This window comes from Artemia sp. Qi Xiang Cuo, chromosome 16 (assembly GCF_049724085.1).
Source record: "Artemia sp. Qi Xiang Cuo chromosome 16, ASM4972408v1, whole genome shotgun sequence".
Classification (NCBI taxonomy): Eukaryota; Metazoa; Arthropoda; class Branchiopoda; order Anostraca; family Artemiidae; genus Artemia; species Artemia sp. Qi Xiang Cuo.
In genome coordinates this window covers 54,783,831-54,802,900 of record NC_142809.1, presented here as the reverse complement: position 1 = coordinate 54,802,900, position 19,070 = coordinate 54,783,831, and the positions used below count along the sequence as shown (strand labels likewise).

The window sequence follows — 19,070 nt, the reverse complement described above, 5'->3', positions numbered from 1 at the left end:
TAAGAAAATTTAGTTGACTGAACTCGCATTATAGATCGATGTATCCATAGCTTCCAAGTCAATAATATCAAAATTTGTTTTCCATGATGTGTTAAAACATTATGAAAATTTAATCGTAACGCATGAGCATTTTATACAAAATCTCAAGGACGAATGAAAATCACTCCTTTTTATTTGAATCCAATTACCAATCAAGTTATCGTATGTGGAGTAACCTCCGCTCTCTCTCTGATTAGTCCTAAAAAATGGGTGTTGTCTCAAAAACCAGTCTGGTTGAAAACGTGGAGTTGTAGCAAACTTATGTAACAGGCTAGACTTCAGGAACCAGTGGGGAATCCCCACTCGTACTGCTCGTTTTATGGGTGTTGTCTCAAAAACCAGTCTCGTTGAAAACGTGGAGTTGAAGCGAACTTGTGTAACAAGCTAGACTTCAGGAACCAGTGGGGAATCCCCGCTCGCACTGCTCGCTTTTTACAATGTGCACGTCAAACTGTAATGCATATTCATGTGTAATTGATATCAATAGCAAAAAACCAGTCTGATTGTCTTATACAATCCTGACTATAGTTTCAAAACGTGTTTGACCACTTTATAGGTTTGCACGCTTTTTGCAATGTGCACCTGAAACTGTAGTGTATACCATGTGAGGGAGTACTGACTCTCTTTGAAAAGGTGTAGAGCTTCTATAGAAACGTCTTCCTATGGCCTCTATAGAATAGCATGGTAATTCCTAGGGCCTCTATAGAATTCAATAGATGCATTCTACTCGCTTGGCACAGTCTCCAAAACGTTTGGCACAATTTTGCCCCCCCTGGCGCGCGCCACCTGGTGTATATGATTCCTGAGAGCGAGCAACCCTTCAAAATACTATAGTCTAATACATTCCCTATGTCCCAAAATTATCGCAGATGCTGCAGGATACTTTCCAGGATATCTTGTCAGGATATTGACAAAACTATCCCTTTCACTTGTTTTTTTTAACTTTTTTTTATATAACTCCTTAAGTCTTTGCTTTATGCAAGTTCGAGTCTCTGCTAAGCTTTCATAAAGTTTGAAATAAAATTTAAAGACAAAATACTAAAGTTTAGTACAGTTTAAAGTTTAGTAAAGTTTAGTCTACTGTTTTTTATATAACTCCTTAAGTCTTTGCTTTATGCAAGTTCGAGTCTCTGCTTAGCTTTCATAAAGTTTGAAATAAAATTTAAAGACAAAATACTAAAGTTTAGTACAGTTTAAAGTTTAGTAAAGTTTAGTTTACTTTTTTTATATAACTCCTTAAGTCTTTGCTTTATGCAAGTTCGAGTCTCTGCTTAGCTTTCATAAAGTTTGAAATAAAATTTAAAGACAAAATACTAAAGTTTAGTACAGTTTAAAGTTTAGTAAAGTTTAATAAAGTTTAGTCTACTTTTTTTTATATAACTCCTTAAGTCTTTGCTTTATGCAAGTTCGAGTCTCTGCTTAGCTTTCATAAAGTTTGAAATAACATTTAAAGACAAAATACTAAAGTTTAGTACAGTTTAAATTTTAGTAAAGTTTAATAAAGTTTAGTCTACTTTTTTTTATATAACTCCTTAAGTCTTTGCTTTATGCAAGTTCGAGTCTCTGCTTAGCTTTCATAAAGTTTGAAATAAAATTGAAAGACAAAATACTAAAGTTTAGTACAGTTTAAAGTTTAGTAAAGTTTAGTAAAGTTTAGTCTACTTTTTTTTATATAACTCCTTAAGTCTTTGCTTTATGCAGGTTCGAGTCTCTGCTTAGCTTTCATAAAGTTTGAAATGAAATTTAAAGACAAAATACTAAAGTTTAGTACATTCCCTGTGTCCCAACATTTCATTTTCGCGACGATTTTTTGGAGAAAAGGTTAAGACAGGTCAAGTGTCTATAAACAAAAACAAAAACAACTTATATATGTGCCTCAAGTTGCACCTTTTGCAACTTAAGACACAGTGGAAAATCTGTGCAAATTTGAGTTTTAGCTCAACTTGCATTATAGCACAGTATATTTGATACGAAAACCCACAGGACCATGGCCACAAAAAACATAAAAGTACAATTAACAGCATACGAAAACAATGAAAGGATTCAATTTGAACGTTTGATGAAAACGATTAAAGCACAGAAGACGGTTCAAAAACACTAATACAAACAAACGAACAAAGCCATCATATAACACTCTCATGATGGGGTTATACCTACATGAATAAAACGAGCAAGATTCTTAATACTAATAAAAAACACCCCATTTCCCAGCAATTTTTCCACCCAAGGCTCACCCCCTCATCCACTCCAAAAATTTCCTTCTTAAGACCCTTAACCCTTCACAGTTCCCCAAAAAATGGAATAAATTTCCTCCCACTCTCCACACATCGGGCAACTGTAAGGACCACTCTTCATTCTAACCCTTCCCAGGTATCTTCTTCTTCCCCCAAGTGGCATAAAATTACCTCTAAAAGAAAATACCCACTTAATATCCTCCCTAGATAGCCTAACTCTAGAAAATACCTCTCCCCATGCCTTTTTTTCCCTATAGTACAAACCAATAGAATCAGACGTTCTGACCTGGCACCCCCACTTCTATATATAATGACTCAAGGACTAGCTTCATTGTTGGTTTGATCTTGAGTGTCCCGTTTCTTGCAGTCGGTTCAGTTTTTCTTTTATTCCACTTTTTTGTTTCGCTGAGGACAGCTACTAGATATATAGCCGAAATTCTCAATTAGCTTTTATTCTGCGATTCGCTGCGATGAAAATTTCCTCGTTACATTATCTTCTTAATTGTTTGTATAATAGAAAGGCAGTGTGGCCTTCGTCATTATTTACATCTTTTTTTTTTATAGAACTTAAATTAAAACTATTTGTGAGTTGAATTATAATACTGTTCCAGGTGCAAAGGTTTTTCGTGTGGTGTTGGCTTAAAGGCTAGGGGGCTTGGAGCATGTCTAAGGGTGTTTTCCAGGTTGCGAGCCGCAGTAATTTTACATTTACTACGGAAATAACCTAAAGTTGACGTCCACCGGGAACGGTTGTCAAGTACTTAAGTGTTTATTGGTCTTATAAGCAGTGGCGCCAAGCAGGAGATGTATGTGCCCCCTATTTTTCCCTTCCCACCTAGATTTTGAGAAATTCTTTTCGGTGGGCTTTATATTGAAAAATTGTCATTGAGAAAACGATAAGCTCCCCCCCCCCTTCTAGAATTTGAAAATACTTTCCCCCCTTAAACTTACGAGAATTGACGCCACTGTTTATAAGGGCATAGCCTTTAGAAGTTTCATTTGTATTTATCTCTCTTTCACTCTAGTAATATTTTTAATTCTTTTCAATTTGATGGTAAAATCAGTGATAATAATGATGCACATTTATCTAATAAAATATTCCTGTTAACTATCTTTAGAAAAACTTACTAAAAAAATAGATTTAAAATTACTTTTCTATCGTTTCAGCTATTACGACAACATCAGTTGGAACGAAATGTTAGTTTTTAATAACTCTATGTCTAACCTCGAGTACATCTTAAGTCTTTTTTTTAAATTACAGTACAAATTAAATATGTTTGCTCGGAATTTGTAATATTTTAATACCATATATAATTAAAGTCTCTAAAAGATGTCGCTTCAATAAAGCTGGTATATAGCAATTTGTTTTGCAAATCCGTTATATGATAAAAATCTGTAATATAAAATATACATAAAATATATATAAAATCTGTTATATATAAAATCTGTTTTGCAAATCCGTTATATAAAAATCCGTTATATAAAAATATTAAAAAAAAAACTCAGTGATTGGATCACGTACATAGACATAGGCATAGACATAGGCATAGGCATAAATATGTTTGCTCGGAATTTGTAATATTTTAATACCATATATAATTAAAGTCTCTAAAAGATGTCGCTTCAATAAAGCTGGTATATAGCAATTTGTTTTGCAAATCCGTTATATGAAAAAAATATGTAATATAAAATATACATAAAATATATATAAAATCTGTTATATATAAAATCTGTTTTGCAAATCCGTTATATAAAAATCCGTTATATAAAAATATTTAAAAAAAAACTCAGTGATTGGATCACGTACATAGACGTAGGCATAGACATAGGCATAAATATGTTTGCTCGGAATTTGTAATATTTTAATACCATATATAATTAAAGTCTCTAAAAGATGTCGCTTCAATAAAGCTGGTATATAGCAATTTGTTTTGCAAATACGTTATATGAAAAAAATCTGTAATATAAAATATACATAAAATATATATAAAATCTGTTATATATAAAATCTGTTTTGCAAATCCGTTATATAAAAATATTTAAAAAAAACTCAGTGATTGGATCACGTACATAGACATAGGCATAGACATAGGCATAGGCATAAATATGTTTGCTCGGAATTTGTAATATTTTAATACCATATATAATTAAAGTCTCTAAAAGATGTCGCTTCAATAAAACTGGTATATAGCAATTTGTTTTGCAAATCCGTTATATGAAAAAAATCTGTAATATAAAATATACATAAAATATATATAAAATCTGTTATATATAAAATCTGTTTTGCAAATCCGTTATATAAAAATCCGTTATATAAAAAATTTTAAAAAAAAACTCAGTGATTGGATCACGTACATAGACACAGGCATAGACATAGGCATAGGCATAAATATGTTTGCTCGGAATTTGTAATATTTTAATACCATATATAATTAAAGTCTCTAAAAGATGTCGCTTCAATAAAGCTGGTATATAGCAATCTGTTTTGCAATTTTTTATATAAAAAAACTCAGTGATTGGATCACGTACATAGATATAGGCATCCTTGAAATGTCACAACTTTAATTATTATTATCTAACATCAAATTGGCAGCTGCTAAAAAGAGGGTTGTTAGCAGAGTTTGGACCCCACCATCGGTCAGAAAAAATTCATTTATTTCCCACCCCGACTCTCCCGCTTCAATCCTAAAGTTGTACCTGTGGTGAGAGGATTTGATGAAAACCCGAGAAGAGGACGGGGTTTGGTATACTTCTTAAGTCACTTAATTGATCTCTTATCTTTCTCATATTAAATTGAGAGAGAAGGTCATTCGTATGTGATGTGGAGGGGACCTCCGGGTCGTGCCTTCCACTTTTCCTTGAGCTTTTTATATTTTCAATTTGTATATAGGCCTAATATCTTAATTTTTCATATTATTCACCTGTTTTTTGTTTTGAACAAAGGTCCCCCGAAAATTTGCTCCCTCCCACGAGATGTAATCTTGCAAATTTTCCATCCGCAAATTTTGTTCATGGATTAGTTCTGATTGGGATAGCACATGTATATAAGAAGGGGAGATCCTTGGGTATCTCCCAGGGAACTCCCTTGGGAACTCCCAGAGATTCCATGATGTTCGTAATTTTGTTGTAAGCATTCTCTATAGTTTTCGCCTAATCCGTCCCTTTTTCGCTTTTTTGGAAAATCTATCCCCCTCCCTCTCCCGAAAAGAATTCTTACGTACCTGTTTGACTAGGATAATAAAATGCCTCCATGACGCCAGTTTTTTTTTCATTTATTTATTTAATGTCACTGTAGTTAAAGTACCAAGATTTCGAAATTAAACCAATTTGACTCCTCTGTGAATCTTAGTTCCATTTTTCTGTGATTCTCTTTTAGTTGTCTCAAAATCACGCAATGGCGGATCCAGGGGGGCGAGAGGGCGCCCCACCTAACATAGTCTAAAGTAGTGTACTTTACTTAATTAACGCAAATTTGCGTTAATTAAACTTGCTCCTAACGCAAGTTTATAGGATCAACCTATTTTGTGCCCCCCTAAGAAAATCCTGGATCCGCCCCTGAAATCACGGACTTTTTCAGCATCAAATTTTGTCGATGTTGCCTCGTTAAAAAGTTAAAATAAATAAGCAAAACTAATTAGTTGAATTTGACAAAGCTTTTGGCTCTTAAAAATTAAAGATTTAAAGAATTAAAAATCAAAAATTAAAAAATTAAATTAAAAATTCAAAGGTTAAAAAAAAAATTAAAAAAGATTTAACTAAAAATTAAAAATTAACACTCTGCTGATTCGCAAGGACAACTACACTTTCGAAGAAAATCCACAGCTTCTTAAACTGTTTGGTGCTATCTTTTTCTAGCTTATTTTTGCTGATTTTTACCCACGTCTCTCTTTTTTATATTTGGGGTTCGCTATTTCCAAAAACTGCATTATCTGAATACAGAGACTTTCTTCATTAAAAAATGAACTCTCCACTTTTCCTAGTTTTCCAAAATATATATAGTTGTGTAAGTTTTCAGTTGATCAATTTAATCATATTTAATTTCCACTGTTCTTGATACTTTAGGCGTCTCGTCACATTAATTTCTACCTTAACAGAAAGTTGGATAAAAAATCCACTAGACAAGTTTTATACTATTACCGCTTAATAGCGTCTCAATAAACTTTCTTCTTTGGAAATTTGCCAAACTATTTCAGTGAGCTAGTAAAGATTATTCGTTCATAAGGATCCTGACCCCAGGAGAGTTCTATTTCTCATTTTAGCTCCGCCCATAAAGTTTTCTAATCATAGTCTTTCTAGAGAGCGCAGTCTCGTTTATTTCGTTCTCCAATCGGAGTTAGAGTAATGGCGATAGATTCGAAGGTATTTTATTTTTCTGGAGAAATAATTCCAAAAAGGTGGGAATATTATTGATTTTGGGAATAAATAAGGTTGCTAAGGTTTTTCTCGGATTAAGTTGTAACTTGGTTTCCAAAATATATAACAACGTTTGTACTAAAGGACTTAGTTTTCGAAACACCTTTTTTTATTTTGAGACTTAATTTAATTTTGGCAAAAGGGGATAATGTCTGTATAATTTTCACAAATAAAATAATTCTTAATTAGAAGAATATGACTCCTTTGGAAGGTCGTATTCTGGGCGGTTGGGGGGGTTTGAACCCCCCCCTCCCCTGAAATGTTTGTCAGAGTCGTAAAAACGTAACAAAAATGAATATAAACAAAAAATTTTATACGTTTTTTAGTTTTTACGTGTACCCCCCCCCCCCTCCGAAAAAATCCTGGATACGGCCCTGCTCGTTTGGCAGGCATTTTTTTTGGACGACTTAAAAGAAAAAACCGTGCAATAAATAATCATCAAAAACTCACTCACTAATTAGATTTCTCTCCTCGCACTCTTCGAAGACAAAAGTATTATTATTATTATTATTATTCATCATAGTTGTTATTATTTTAATTTGCTTAAGTTTGTTCTTCTGTTGAACATCAAAGGTAAAGCTAGTTGACTATATAGTATAGTACATATTATATTATAGTATAGTACAATTTGTACTATGTGTACTATATGCTGTACTATATATTTATCATATGTTATATTATATGTTGTACAACATATAATAAAGTCGGATATAACGCAAACAGAAATTACAAAAAATGAATTATTCTATAGAAGAATTAAAAGAAAAACTCAAATGAAATAAAAGTTTCGGATTTCTCATCACCCTATTAAGGAAAGTAATATAATAATATAATAAAACGTATAATTAATATAATAATAAAAACAATTGGTGAACATTTGGTTCGCTCATGTTTTGGAACTGAGCTTCAAATTTTGTTTCATAATATATATAATAACAGTAATAATAATGTGTAATAATATTATAATGGTAATAATCATAATAATATAAGATAATAATAAAAACAATTGGTGAACATTTGGTTTTGGATCTGAGCTTAAAATTCTGCTTCATTTTGAAATATATAAAAAATTATTTGTGTCAGTTTTCCCCAAAATGGCTAAACAATCAGTTGTTATTTTCTATTATTATTATCAATTGTTATTATTAATGGTTATTGTTATTAACGGACGAATAACCGGCTCGCTTCTGTTTCGGATCAGAGCTTGGAATTCTCCTTCAAATTGGCTACTAAATCTACTTATTAAGCCTTTTGTCCCGAATCCCCAACAATTTTTCGTGTCACATTAACAAAGTGTATTTTCACCCCCTCTTTAAACCATTTCTAGATTCTTAAAAAAATGAATTATTTGAATCAGTTTTCATCACCATGGCTAAAAATTAATTTAATTGCTGATTTTTATAAAATGGGGCCTTCGAATCGCCGTCCTGGCTAAGTGGACGTGCGTCTTGAGAATTCTTTGTCCATGGGGCACGGGTTCGATCCCGGGCGTGGCCAGTTATTTGGTTTGGACGCGGGTCAGTATCGTGACTCTGTAAGCTTAGCAAGCGTCGACCCAGCTCTAAATGGATACCTGGAGAAATCTGGGGAAGGTAAGCAAGAAGGGTGGGCGAAAGCACGGGATGGCTGGCCCCCAGCCCCCCATCGTATTTCCTGGCTGAAGGGCCACGAAGCGGAGATCAGCACCGTTGGTTTGGACCTTAAGGTTCTAGTATCGTCATACTTACTTACTTCGAATCGTTAAACCTAAAATATAAGGAAGAAAAGAGCAAATAGTATGTTTTAACTTTTTTTTTAAACAAACCTAGTGATTTTTGAAACCAACCTAGTCTAAAGAATAAACTAATGTGAAGGTTAAAGCTAGTCCTCACAAGAGTCGAATCTCACGCCTGAGCTGGATTTCTCGTCGCCTGAAGAAAAAAAAATTGTTCGAGCACTCGGTTCACTTCTGTTCCAGATCGGAGCTCAAAAATCTCCTTCAAATTGTTCACATTATTTGCTCATTACCAGAGGTGGTTCTAGGCCTGGGGGGGGGGGATCAGCTGCCCCTCCCAGTCTTTCTAACCTGTGACATTAAATTCCTTTTATTTTATATTTTCACATTACTATGGTTTACTTTGCCCCCCCCCACTACGTAATTTCGTCAAATTCCTGGGGGGGGGGATCTGGAGCCAATTTTCCCAAATTCTAAATGACAGTGATAAATGAGTCATATTGTACCATAAAGGCAAAGCTATACTAAAGCAAACTGACCTGTTCCTCTGAATGCTTGAATTATGCAGGCTTATCTTAATTTTGACCAGATTTTTTTGCAGAAACTAAATTTCAGCTAGGGGGCAAACTGGGGTCTGGGGGGAACTAGGGTCTGGAGGGGGAAGTTACCTCCTCCCAGATTATGAGGCCTAAAACTCCTACTGCATATTGGGTTAAAATAAAAGTTCAAAATAGGGATAAAATCCTTTTTAATAGACAGTGTATAGAAATTCACAAAAATACCAGATATTTCGGTCACATATACAGTGACCGTCATCAGTAGTAAAACTCTGATATTTTACCGTCATCAGTTTTACTATTAAAAAGGATTTTATCCCTATTTTGAACTTTTATTTTATCGTCGTGGAAAGGCAGTGTGGTCTCCGAAATTATCTATGCTTATTGGGTCTTTCGTCTCCGAGCAATCAATAACTTTTCACGTTATGTAATTTCACCTTTAAATCCTTAAACCCTTTTTAAATTCTTAAAAAAATATATTTTTCAGTCTTCATCACCCTGGCTAAAAAAAAACAAAAAAATTAATTGTTGTTTTCACAAACAAGGCTTTAAGATCGTTAATGCTAAATATAAAGAAAGGAAAGAGCAAATAGCATGTTTAAACTTTTTTTTGAGATTTCTCCCTTTATAAGGCACTGTTTAAAAAAAAAAGTCTGGTCTAAACAACAGACTAATGTGGAGGTTTATGCTAGGTTGTAACGGAAATTGAATTCGCGTCGGGAGGCGAATTTCTCGTCGTCTGACATTTGACGAACATTTGCGTCGCTTGCGTTTCAGATCGAAGTTCAAAAATATCCTTCAAACTCTACTTATTAGGCTTCTAGCTCCCAAGTGATTTATATTTGTTTACTATATACCATGCTTGAATAAACTAGCTCCTCCTCTAAATCGCAAAGTCATTTTTAAATAAGAAAAAGGTATTTGTGTCAGTTCGCATCTGCAATAATAAAAGAAAATTAATTGTTGTTTTAAAATAAGGCTTTAGAATCGTTAATGCTAAAATATAAAGATGGAAAAGGGTAATTAGCATGTTTCCGCTTTTTTCTGGATTTCTCCCCTTTACTTAATAAGGCACTAATATTCGAAAAAAAATCAACAGACTAGTCTAAACAACAGACTAATGCGAAGGTCAGTGGCGTCATTTGGGGGGGGGGGGCAGTTGCCAAACAATAAATTGGGAAAAAATTATTACATAGCCCACGCCCCTTGACTTTTCAAGTGTGGATCCCTCTTGCCTCCCCCCCATCCCAGACAAAAATGCTGGAGCTACGCCCCTGGCGAAGGTTTACGCTAGATCACAACGGAAGTTGAGTTTGTGCCCGGAAACCGAATTTCTCGTCGCCTGACGAAAACATTTGACGAATATTTGCTTTGCTTGTGTTTCAGATCGAAGCTCAACATTCTCCTTCAAATTTTATTCATTATGCTTCTAGCCCCCAAATGACCTATATTTGTTACTTTATACTCAAATAGGATAATTTCGCCTCTAAATCTTTAAACCATTTTTAAATACTTAAGAAAAAGGTATTTATGTCAGTTTCAATCTCCAATACTAAAAGGAAAATTGATTGTTTTTACAAATAAGAGTCTTGAATCGTTAAAGCTGAAATATAAAGGGAAGAAAAAAGAAATTAGCATGTTGGTCGTTAAAGTTTATGCAAATTAGTAATGTGATTATGCATACAGGCTCCAGCTTGTGTCCCTAATAAGACTCTGAAGAATTAAATAATCTAACGGCTAAAAACCTTTTTATTTAAACTCCATACACGGAAGTTGGGGTAGGCATTTTTCCTTTTGTGTATAGAAAATATGCAGTTGTTTTCTACCAGACAAGCATAGGTTTCGAAGGCTATTAAATTAAAAAAAACAGGTTTTTTCAAATAAAAGTAAAGAGCGATATCAAAACTCAAATTATTCAATTTATAAAATAAAAACAAAGAAATAAATATAAAGACGACAAGCGGGTCCAGTTACTTTTGTGGTTTCTGAAGGTAGCTGCAAATTATAAAAGTAAGGAGTTGTATATTATATATTTTATGTTAGTCTATTTTAGTTATATATATATTTTTTAGTTTTAGTATGTAGTTTGTTTGTTGTTGTTTTTTTTTACGCTGAAGACAACTTTTTGTATACGGGCGAAATTTTGGCACCTTTAAACTTCAAAATTTACATATTTGGAATCAACATAAGACGGAGATTTATCTTGTTGTTACAAAAATTCTATTGATTATGGGTTTGGTTACCATTGGCACAGGTCACTGTATTTGATGTTTGTTACCATGAACTCTTTGATTAACCGAATATTGTGTATATAAAAATTCTGCTTTTTGGAGTTTTCTTGTTTTATTGGTATGGGTCGTTGTTTGCTTTCAGTTTGTTATCATGAAAACTTTGACGACACAGATTTTATTTATACTAGTCAGTAAGGGTAATAAATTTGATATGTTAAAAAAAAAAAATTGTTACAGTGCTCTAATATTTTCTTTAGTGCATAGAAAATACTAAAGTATTCTTCTAACAAACTAGCCTTGATTTTGAAGGCTATTAAACTTAAAAAAGAATAAAAGATTTGGCACTTGTCGGTTATTGAAAACACACCTAAGTAGTGAAGTAAGGTTAATCCCAATGAAATAGAACAAAAAATGATAATAAAATAATACTTTAGAAACAAAATTATGGAAACCTAACTTAACCTAACTTAACCGCCCACCCCCTAATGTGCGAATATATAGCCAAGATTATACAAGTCCAGTGCATTCTGTCTAAATCCCATGAATTGTATCATCCGTTACTTGTTTTTGTAGCTAAGAAAACGGTTTTCTGAGATGTAACCTAAGCGTAATCCTTGAATGTGTTTCCAGTAACCCACAAGTACTAGATATTTTATTAAATGGAAGTAAAGAGCGATATTAAAACTCAAAATCTTTAACCAAAGCACCTTCAAGTTTAATGAGTTTTCATATTTGTAAGAGTTTTTGAAATGTATATATATATATATATATATATATATATATATATATATATATATATATATATATATATATATATATATATATATATATATATATATATATATATATTGTCATCAAAGTTCGGTTTTTTCAAGTTTCGGTTGCTGTCGTCACGTGTTGGCACTGGCAAGGCATGCTCTTTACTTACGGTTCGGTTACCATAGATTCTTTGATTAAACGGTTATGGTTTATACCAAAACATCTGGGATTCACTATTTCTGTGACATAAATGTTCTGCTAAAATAATCAGCCATTAAAGATAATAAATGTTGCACGGAATGAGCAAACAAAGAAGAATTTTTGCATCTCATTTTTTATATTTATATTATTTTCTATATTTTAATATCAATAAAATCTTTTTAAAGAAGGTTCTACAATTTATTGGTGTCGCAGTTATGTCTTTTTAGAGTTTCGGTTCCTATTGGCACGGACCGCCTTTACTTACAGTTCGTTACCACGGATCTATTATGTTTGATTGGATGTGTTTTATTTATACAAGAATGTAGTATTTACTATCTCTGTGAGCATAAATATGCTGTTAAAATATTTCCCCATTAAGAATGATATTTTTCACATATACAGTGTCACTGTATATGACTGTATAAAATGAAGATTTTTTCTATGCATATATTATTTTCAGTTCTTTACCTCGAACTCGTTCGCTAGACTTAAGTATATTACAAATAAATATAATTGATTCATAATAAATATGATTAATAAATATATATAATAATTTATACAAAAACTAGTATTTATGACTAACAGCAAAGCTTTTCGGAAAATAGGCACAAAAAACGTAACACATACTCTTCTGTAAGGTTCGGGGGGGGGGGGGGGGGGGCCTTTCCCTCTTCCCAACTCAAAGTCCGAAATGATCTTTACCCGTACTTCAATAAAGTTGTCTCTGAAAATTTTAAATTGTCCCCCCCCCCCTCCGGTGAGATAAAACAGGGTAGATATACCGAAACTGTTACTCTTGAAAAACATCCCCTCCCCTTTAATCGAATTCTTTACCCATCTACGTGCATAAAATCATCTAATTTTAATTTTTTACTCCACAAATGCAAATTTTGTTAAAAACGAAACTATTGTAAATATATTAATCTTTGCCGATGGAAAAAAGCCCAACGCCGAGTGTTGTGTTTTTTTCACTGTCCTTGGTACTTTAAATTTCAACTTTATTTGAGGTTCAAAAAGCACCGTTTTTTGTGCTGTGTTTTTTTCGCTGCGTTTTTTCACTTTCCTCGGTACTTTAAATTTCAACTTTACTTGGGGATGAAAAAACACCGTTTTTTTGTGTTTTTTTTTCACTGTCCTTGGTAGTCTAAATTTCAACTTTAATTGGGACTGAAAAAACATCGTTTTTCTGTCTTGTGTTTTTTTACTGTCCGTGGTACTTTAAATTTCAACTTTAATTGGGGTTGAAAAAACGCCGCTTTTTGTGATGTGTATTTTTCACTGTCCTTGGTACTTTAAATTTCAACTTTAATTGGGGTTGAAAAAAACACGTTTTTTGTGTTTTGTTTTTTTCACTGTCCTTGGTACTTTAAATTTCAACTTTAATTGGAGTTGAAAAAACGCCCTTTTTTTGTTGTGTTTTTTTTTTCACTTTCATTGGTACTTTAAATTTCAACTTTAGTTGGGGTTGAAAAATACCGTTTTTACGTGTTGTGTTTTTTCAATGTCCTTGGTACTTTAAATTTCAACTTTATTTGGGGTTAAAAAAAAAACACCATTTTTTGTGTTGTGTATTTTTCACTGTCCTTGATACTTTAAATTTCAGCTTTAATTGGGGTTAAAAAAAACTTTTTTTGTTGTATATTTCTCACTGTCCTTGGTGCTTCAGTCGACCAAGAGTCGAAAGAGGTGCACGTTCCCTATACCTGTGCAGTGTGGGGTGAGGGTGAGAACCCTTCTCATGGCCGTCTCATCATACTTCTTAAAGTGATCCATGAACAATTACTAGTCGAAAGAGGTGCAATACATCTTTGAGTTTGAAGTGGTTTGGGGAAGGGACTGAGGGGATTGGGTCCCAGTTTCCTTCTTCAGACCCCGCAACTAACAGGTCAAAAACTATACACACTAAATAATACTCCAATTCTTCGATTCAGATTCATGTTCAAATATCAAACAGTTCGTTGTAACGAAATATAAGTGAGGAGCGACCTGGCTCAATAGTAACCGAAACTTTAAAAAGCGAAATTTTGATACCCATAGATATATAAAAATAATTACATCTTATGCTGATTTCAAATATATAAGTTTCATTAAGTTTAGTTTTACCCATCAAAGGTTAGTGTCTGAGAAAATTTTCCTGATTTTCAAAAAAAGGGGGAAACACCCCCAAAAAGTCATGAAACTTTAATGAAAATCACACCATCGGATTCAGCGTATAAGAAAACCCTATTACGGAAGTTTCAAGCTCCTATCTGCAAAAATGTGGAATTTTGTATTTTTTTTTCAGAGGAAAGATCACGGATGCGTGTTTATTTTTTTTTTTTTTTTTATTATTATTATTATTTTCCCAGGGGTGATCGTATCGATCCAATAGTCCTAGAATATCGTAAGAGGGCTCATTTGAACGGAAATTAAAAGTTCTAGTGCCCTTTTTAAGTGACCAAAAAATTGGAGGGCAACTTGGCCCCCTCCCGAGCTCATTTTTTCCCAGAGTCACCCAATTAAAATTTTAAGATAGCCATTTTGTTCAGCATAGTCAAAAGTCTAATAAATGTATCATTGAGGATGACTTAATCCCCCCACAGTTCCCGAGGGAAGGGCTTGAAGTTATGAACTTTGCCCATTGTTTACATATAGTATTGGTTAATGGGAAGTATAAAGACGTTTCAGGATGGATTTTTTTCTGATGGGGGGGGGGGGTGTCGGAGGAGGGGTTTACGGGGGAAGATCCTTCCATGGAGGATTTTTCCTCGGGGGAAAGGGACATTTCTATGAAGGGGGCACCGGATTTCCCAGCATCATTTAAAAAAACGATCAGAAATTAAATAAAAAAACTAGTTTTTTCAACTGAAAGTAAGGAGCAACATTAAAACTTAAAACAAACAGAAATTATTACGTATATGAGGGGGTCGCCCCCTAGTCAATACCTCGCCCTTTTATGCTATAGTTTTTTTTTACTACTTTCAAAAGAGCTATCTATTCTAATTAACCGGCCTTTGTGATTCAGGGGTTTGTGATTCAAACAAAATTCGAACTTTAGCGTAAAGAGCAAGGTATCGACTAAGGGTAAACTCCCTAATATACGTAATGAAACATACGAATATAGAAGTTCATTACGTAAGTTAATTCGTAAGTTACGTCAGAACAAAATTTCGAGAAAGCCACTTAGAAAATAAGAAAATTAATATGCAAATTTGGTTTTAATTGTTCAAGTACGGTGAACGAAAATAAAAGTTGCATTAACTCAAAAACGTTCAGAAATTAAATAAAAAAAACAATATATTTGAATTGAAAGTAAGGAGTGACATTAAAACGGATAGAAATTATTCCGTATATGAAAGGGGCTGTCCCTTCCTCAATACCTCGCTCTTTACGCTAAAGTTTGAATCTGTCACACAACCTTATTTTTTAAAACAACTTTAGCGTAAAGAGCGAAGCATTGAGGAGGGGTCAGCCCCTTTAATATACGGAATAATTTCTGTTCGTTTTAGGTTTTAATGTCGCTCCTTATTTTCAATTAAAAAAACTTGTTTTTTTTTTATTAAATTAGGTGTGGAATATGTACTTAATATCTTTTGGTTTATGACAGCCATCTGGTTACTTAAGACCAATTTAAAAATGATAAAATGATAGATTGCCAAAGATTGTCCTTGTCGGACAACCGTCTAGGGCAAAATGTAAAGCAGGTCGCCCCCGAATTTGGTGGGAGGATGTCGTAAGGAAAGATTTAAGAAGAATGGGAACACCTTGATAGAATATAAGGAGGGAGGCTTTGCATAGATTTGTATGGAGGAGGAGTATACGTACCTGTGTTGGCCTCGTGGGCTTGGTGCTGCAGTGGGTTGTTAGTAGTAGTAGTGCTTTCAAAATGATTTCTAAACACCCATGAGTCGAGTGATATCTATATTTCTGACTTTGGAAGAGGATTCTCAGACCCCGAGGCCCTACAAATTAAGTATACCAAATATCATGATGACCCTAAATGCATATCAGGCCCACTTTTTTACTAAAATTTATCAGTGAAGCTTTTATTTTTAACTGGTTTATTTGAATACTGTGGTGCCCATGCGCAGGAGTTAAGAATTCGGCTAAAACTGGTTGTAGCCCCATATTGCAATTAGTGACTTCAAAAACTCGTATTTTGATTTTGAACAACTATCTGATTAATTAACACCACTCCCTAAGTGGTCTTGGGCAACTTTACGTGTCAAAAGCAGTGCAATACGTCTACGTTTATGAAATGCGAGAGATTGCCATATAGAGGTGTGGGGGCGCGATTGTCGGTTGATTGTCCTCCCATTCATTTTAGCCCTTAAAAAAGGGCAGTATAACTTCTAGTTTGCGATCAAATGAGCCCTCCTTAACTTTCTACTACCATCCATTCTATATGACCGTCTGAAAATAATAGATGTGAGAGTCATTGAATGCTATATTGAATCAAGATACATTCTTTGTGTTGCTTCTAGTTCTTCATGTATAAGATTAAAGCTACTCTTGAGGAATTCATAAAAAAGGTTATAATAGGTAAAAAGAATTTTCATACTAAATTCAAACTAGTATACTTCATATTCCAATTAAAAATAAAAAAGCATTTTCATCTCTTTTATTTTAAGCGATAGGTAACATCTTAGACTCATTATTATTAAAGAGACGTATTATTATTATTATATAAAAAGACGTATTATATGTAAAATTATAAATCTATGGGTACAATTCGCATGAAGATAAACTTGTATCTTTTCTGAAACGCGCTTTCACGGTTTGTCTTAAGCGTGCAATTGCCTTCAACCTTTTTAGCATTTTTAGTCCTTATACAGTTTGTCTAAGGGCTAAAAATTTTAAATCGGTTGAATAAGTGAATAATGACAGAAATTTTATTTTGACCAGAGATGGAAAGAAAAAAAAGAGAGAATGAGAGCGAGAGATAGAGGAGGGGGGAAGAGAAAGAAATGTTTTAAAGCGAGGAAACATAGTTCAGCTTTTCCGGTAAAAGCTGAGAATAATCTGCAAAAACAACAGTATTTATATTCGGCTCATTATTATTACGAAAGCTGTCATAGCGCACTCAGGGGCGCCAATTAGGATGAAGGTGGCATGTGTCCCCCTAGATTTGAAAAATATTGTTCTTGTTTTTTATTTAAAGATATCTTTTTCTGGTATTTTGATTGATAGAAATTGAAAAACAACAAAATTCTCTCTCTGCATTTTGACCCCCCCCCCCTACATTTTGGAAATTATCCCAAAAAGCCCAGTACCTTATTTCTGTATGAGTCTCGAAAACGGCAGAATGGATTTGATGTACTCTAATACTGAATTTTCTGTTTACTCTTTGAAAAGCCTTTTCCTAGAATATAGAGAAAATAATCATTTTCTCAAATTTATTACTAATAATTATCTGTCGAACTTCTCAGTTGTTTTTTTGTCTATAGAGTTGATTATTGCACGACTCGAGGTGTCACCCACTTAAAAAATCAAGTACATGAGGTGGGTGCGTGCCAAATGGGGAGCGAAGAGGCGTGGCAGGTGAAAGTGTGCCATGCGCGACGGAGTAAGTAGTTCTCCTCGATGGCCACCAGGTGTCGAAAAGTCACCCCTCGGAATGACTGAGCGACAAAACCATAAAAATAAATATTTAAGTCATGAATAGTTTCAAATCAATTCAGAATTTGAGTTAAGTCTATTTTTCAGGTCTAGTGATGACGATTACTGTCCCAAAGATGATGTTGACTTTATTCAAGATTGCGTTGTGGGCTCTCTTAATGGAATATACTCTTCCATTGACATGAAGTGTGCCTATAAGACATATGAAGGCTAGGTCTTTGATGTCAGGGGTGCCAATTTGCAAAAATTGTGGGGGGGGGGGCTCAGGATTTTTTGACTTTTAAATTGAAGATAGAGAAAAAATCCCCGCATCCCTCCAATTGGCACCTTTGTTCTACGTTTGTCTCGATAATCCTTTTATTCTTTTATTACAATAAAGATTGAAGTAACCAAGTTGGATAATTCGCAACTGATCAGCTAGGATCTTATTGTTTTGTTTTTTATTTTTAAGATGTAACATCTAAAAATTAAGTTAATATATTAAAAATTTATTTATTGCGATATATATATATATATATATATATATATATATATATATATATATATATATATATATATATATATATATATATATATATATATATATTTGATGAATATATCAATATTAATAAAATGTTAATAAAAACATATATAAATTTAAATCATTTTAAAACAGCTATGTATGAATTGTTAAATGTCGCCATCATCTTAAGCTGTGTTCTAGAACCCAATTATTATTATATTTAATTAAATATTTGTTATTATTTTTGTTCCAAACAACGGGTGACACAAAATTACAAGCAATGTGCATTACAATTAAGTGGAAAAAATTATGAACTAAACAATCAATTAATATCATCAATTCAATCAATCAATTAATTATGAACTAATCAATTAAATGACTATCTGTCACAAGGATAATTTACAAAAAAAAAAAAATTACCGCTGGAACAAATGTGTCCTGGTTGTATAAAATGTTAAGTTGAATTTATTCAATATTTTTTTTTCAACTCTCTTACAAGATTTGCACTACCCCCAGGTTGTCACAATTCAAAGGGAGGTGTGCTACGCAATATCACAGAAAATTTAGTACAATTCTGGTGTGGAACAATACAACCAAAAAATTAATAAGCAACATAAAAATTAAATTTGAGTTTATGAGTGTTATTAATAAACGGTCGTGTGTGAAAATTACTAAGCATCCAAAATGCGGCAAAAGATTTCATGTTAAAAGCTTCTATTTCCAATATTTCTATGAGCGGAAAGTATTTTACACTCGCCCTTCCCCCCCAAGAAAAAAAGGATACCGTGGATACCGATACAAAGGATACCGTGGCGGAAGAAG

General features: G+C 33.3%; 1 protein-coding gene across 1 annotated transcript in view; it reads left to right on the top strand.

The window, feature by feature from the left end:
- Window positions 1-18,133, top strand: part of MESR6 (misexpression suppressor of ras 6) — a 368,166-nt gene extending 350,033 nt beyond the window's left edge. Inside the window, exon 8 of the mRNA XM_089101988.1 lies at window positions 17,834-18,133. Within this exon, the coding sequence (XP_088958114.1) occupies window positions 17,834-17,960 (127 nt within the window). The 3' untranslated portion in view covers window positions 17,961-18,133. The remainder of the gene's footprint in view (window positions 1-17,833) is intronic.
- Window positions 18,134-19,070: the final 937 nt, after the last annotated feature.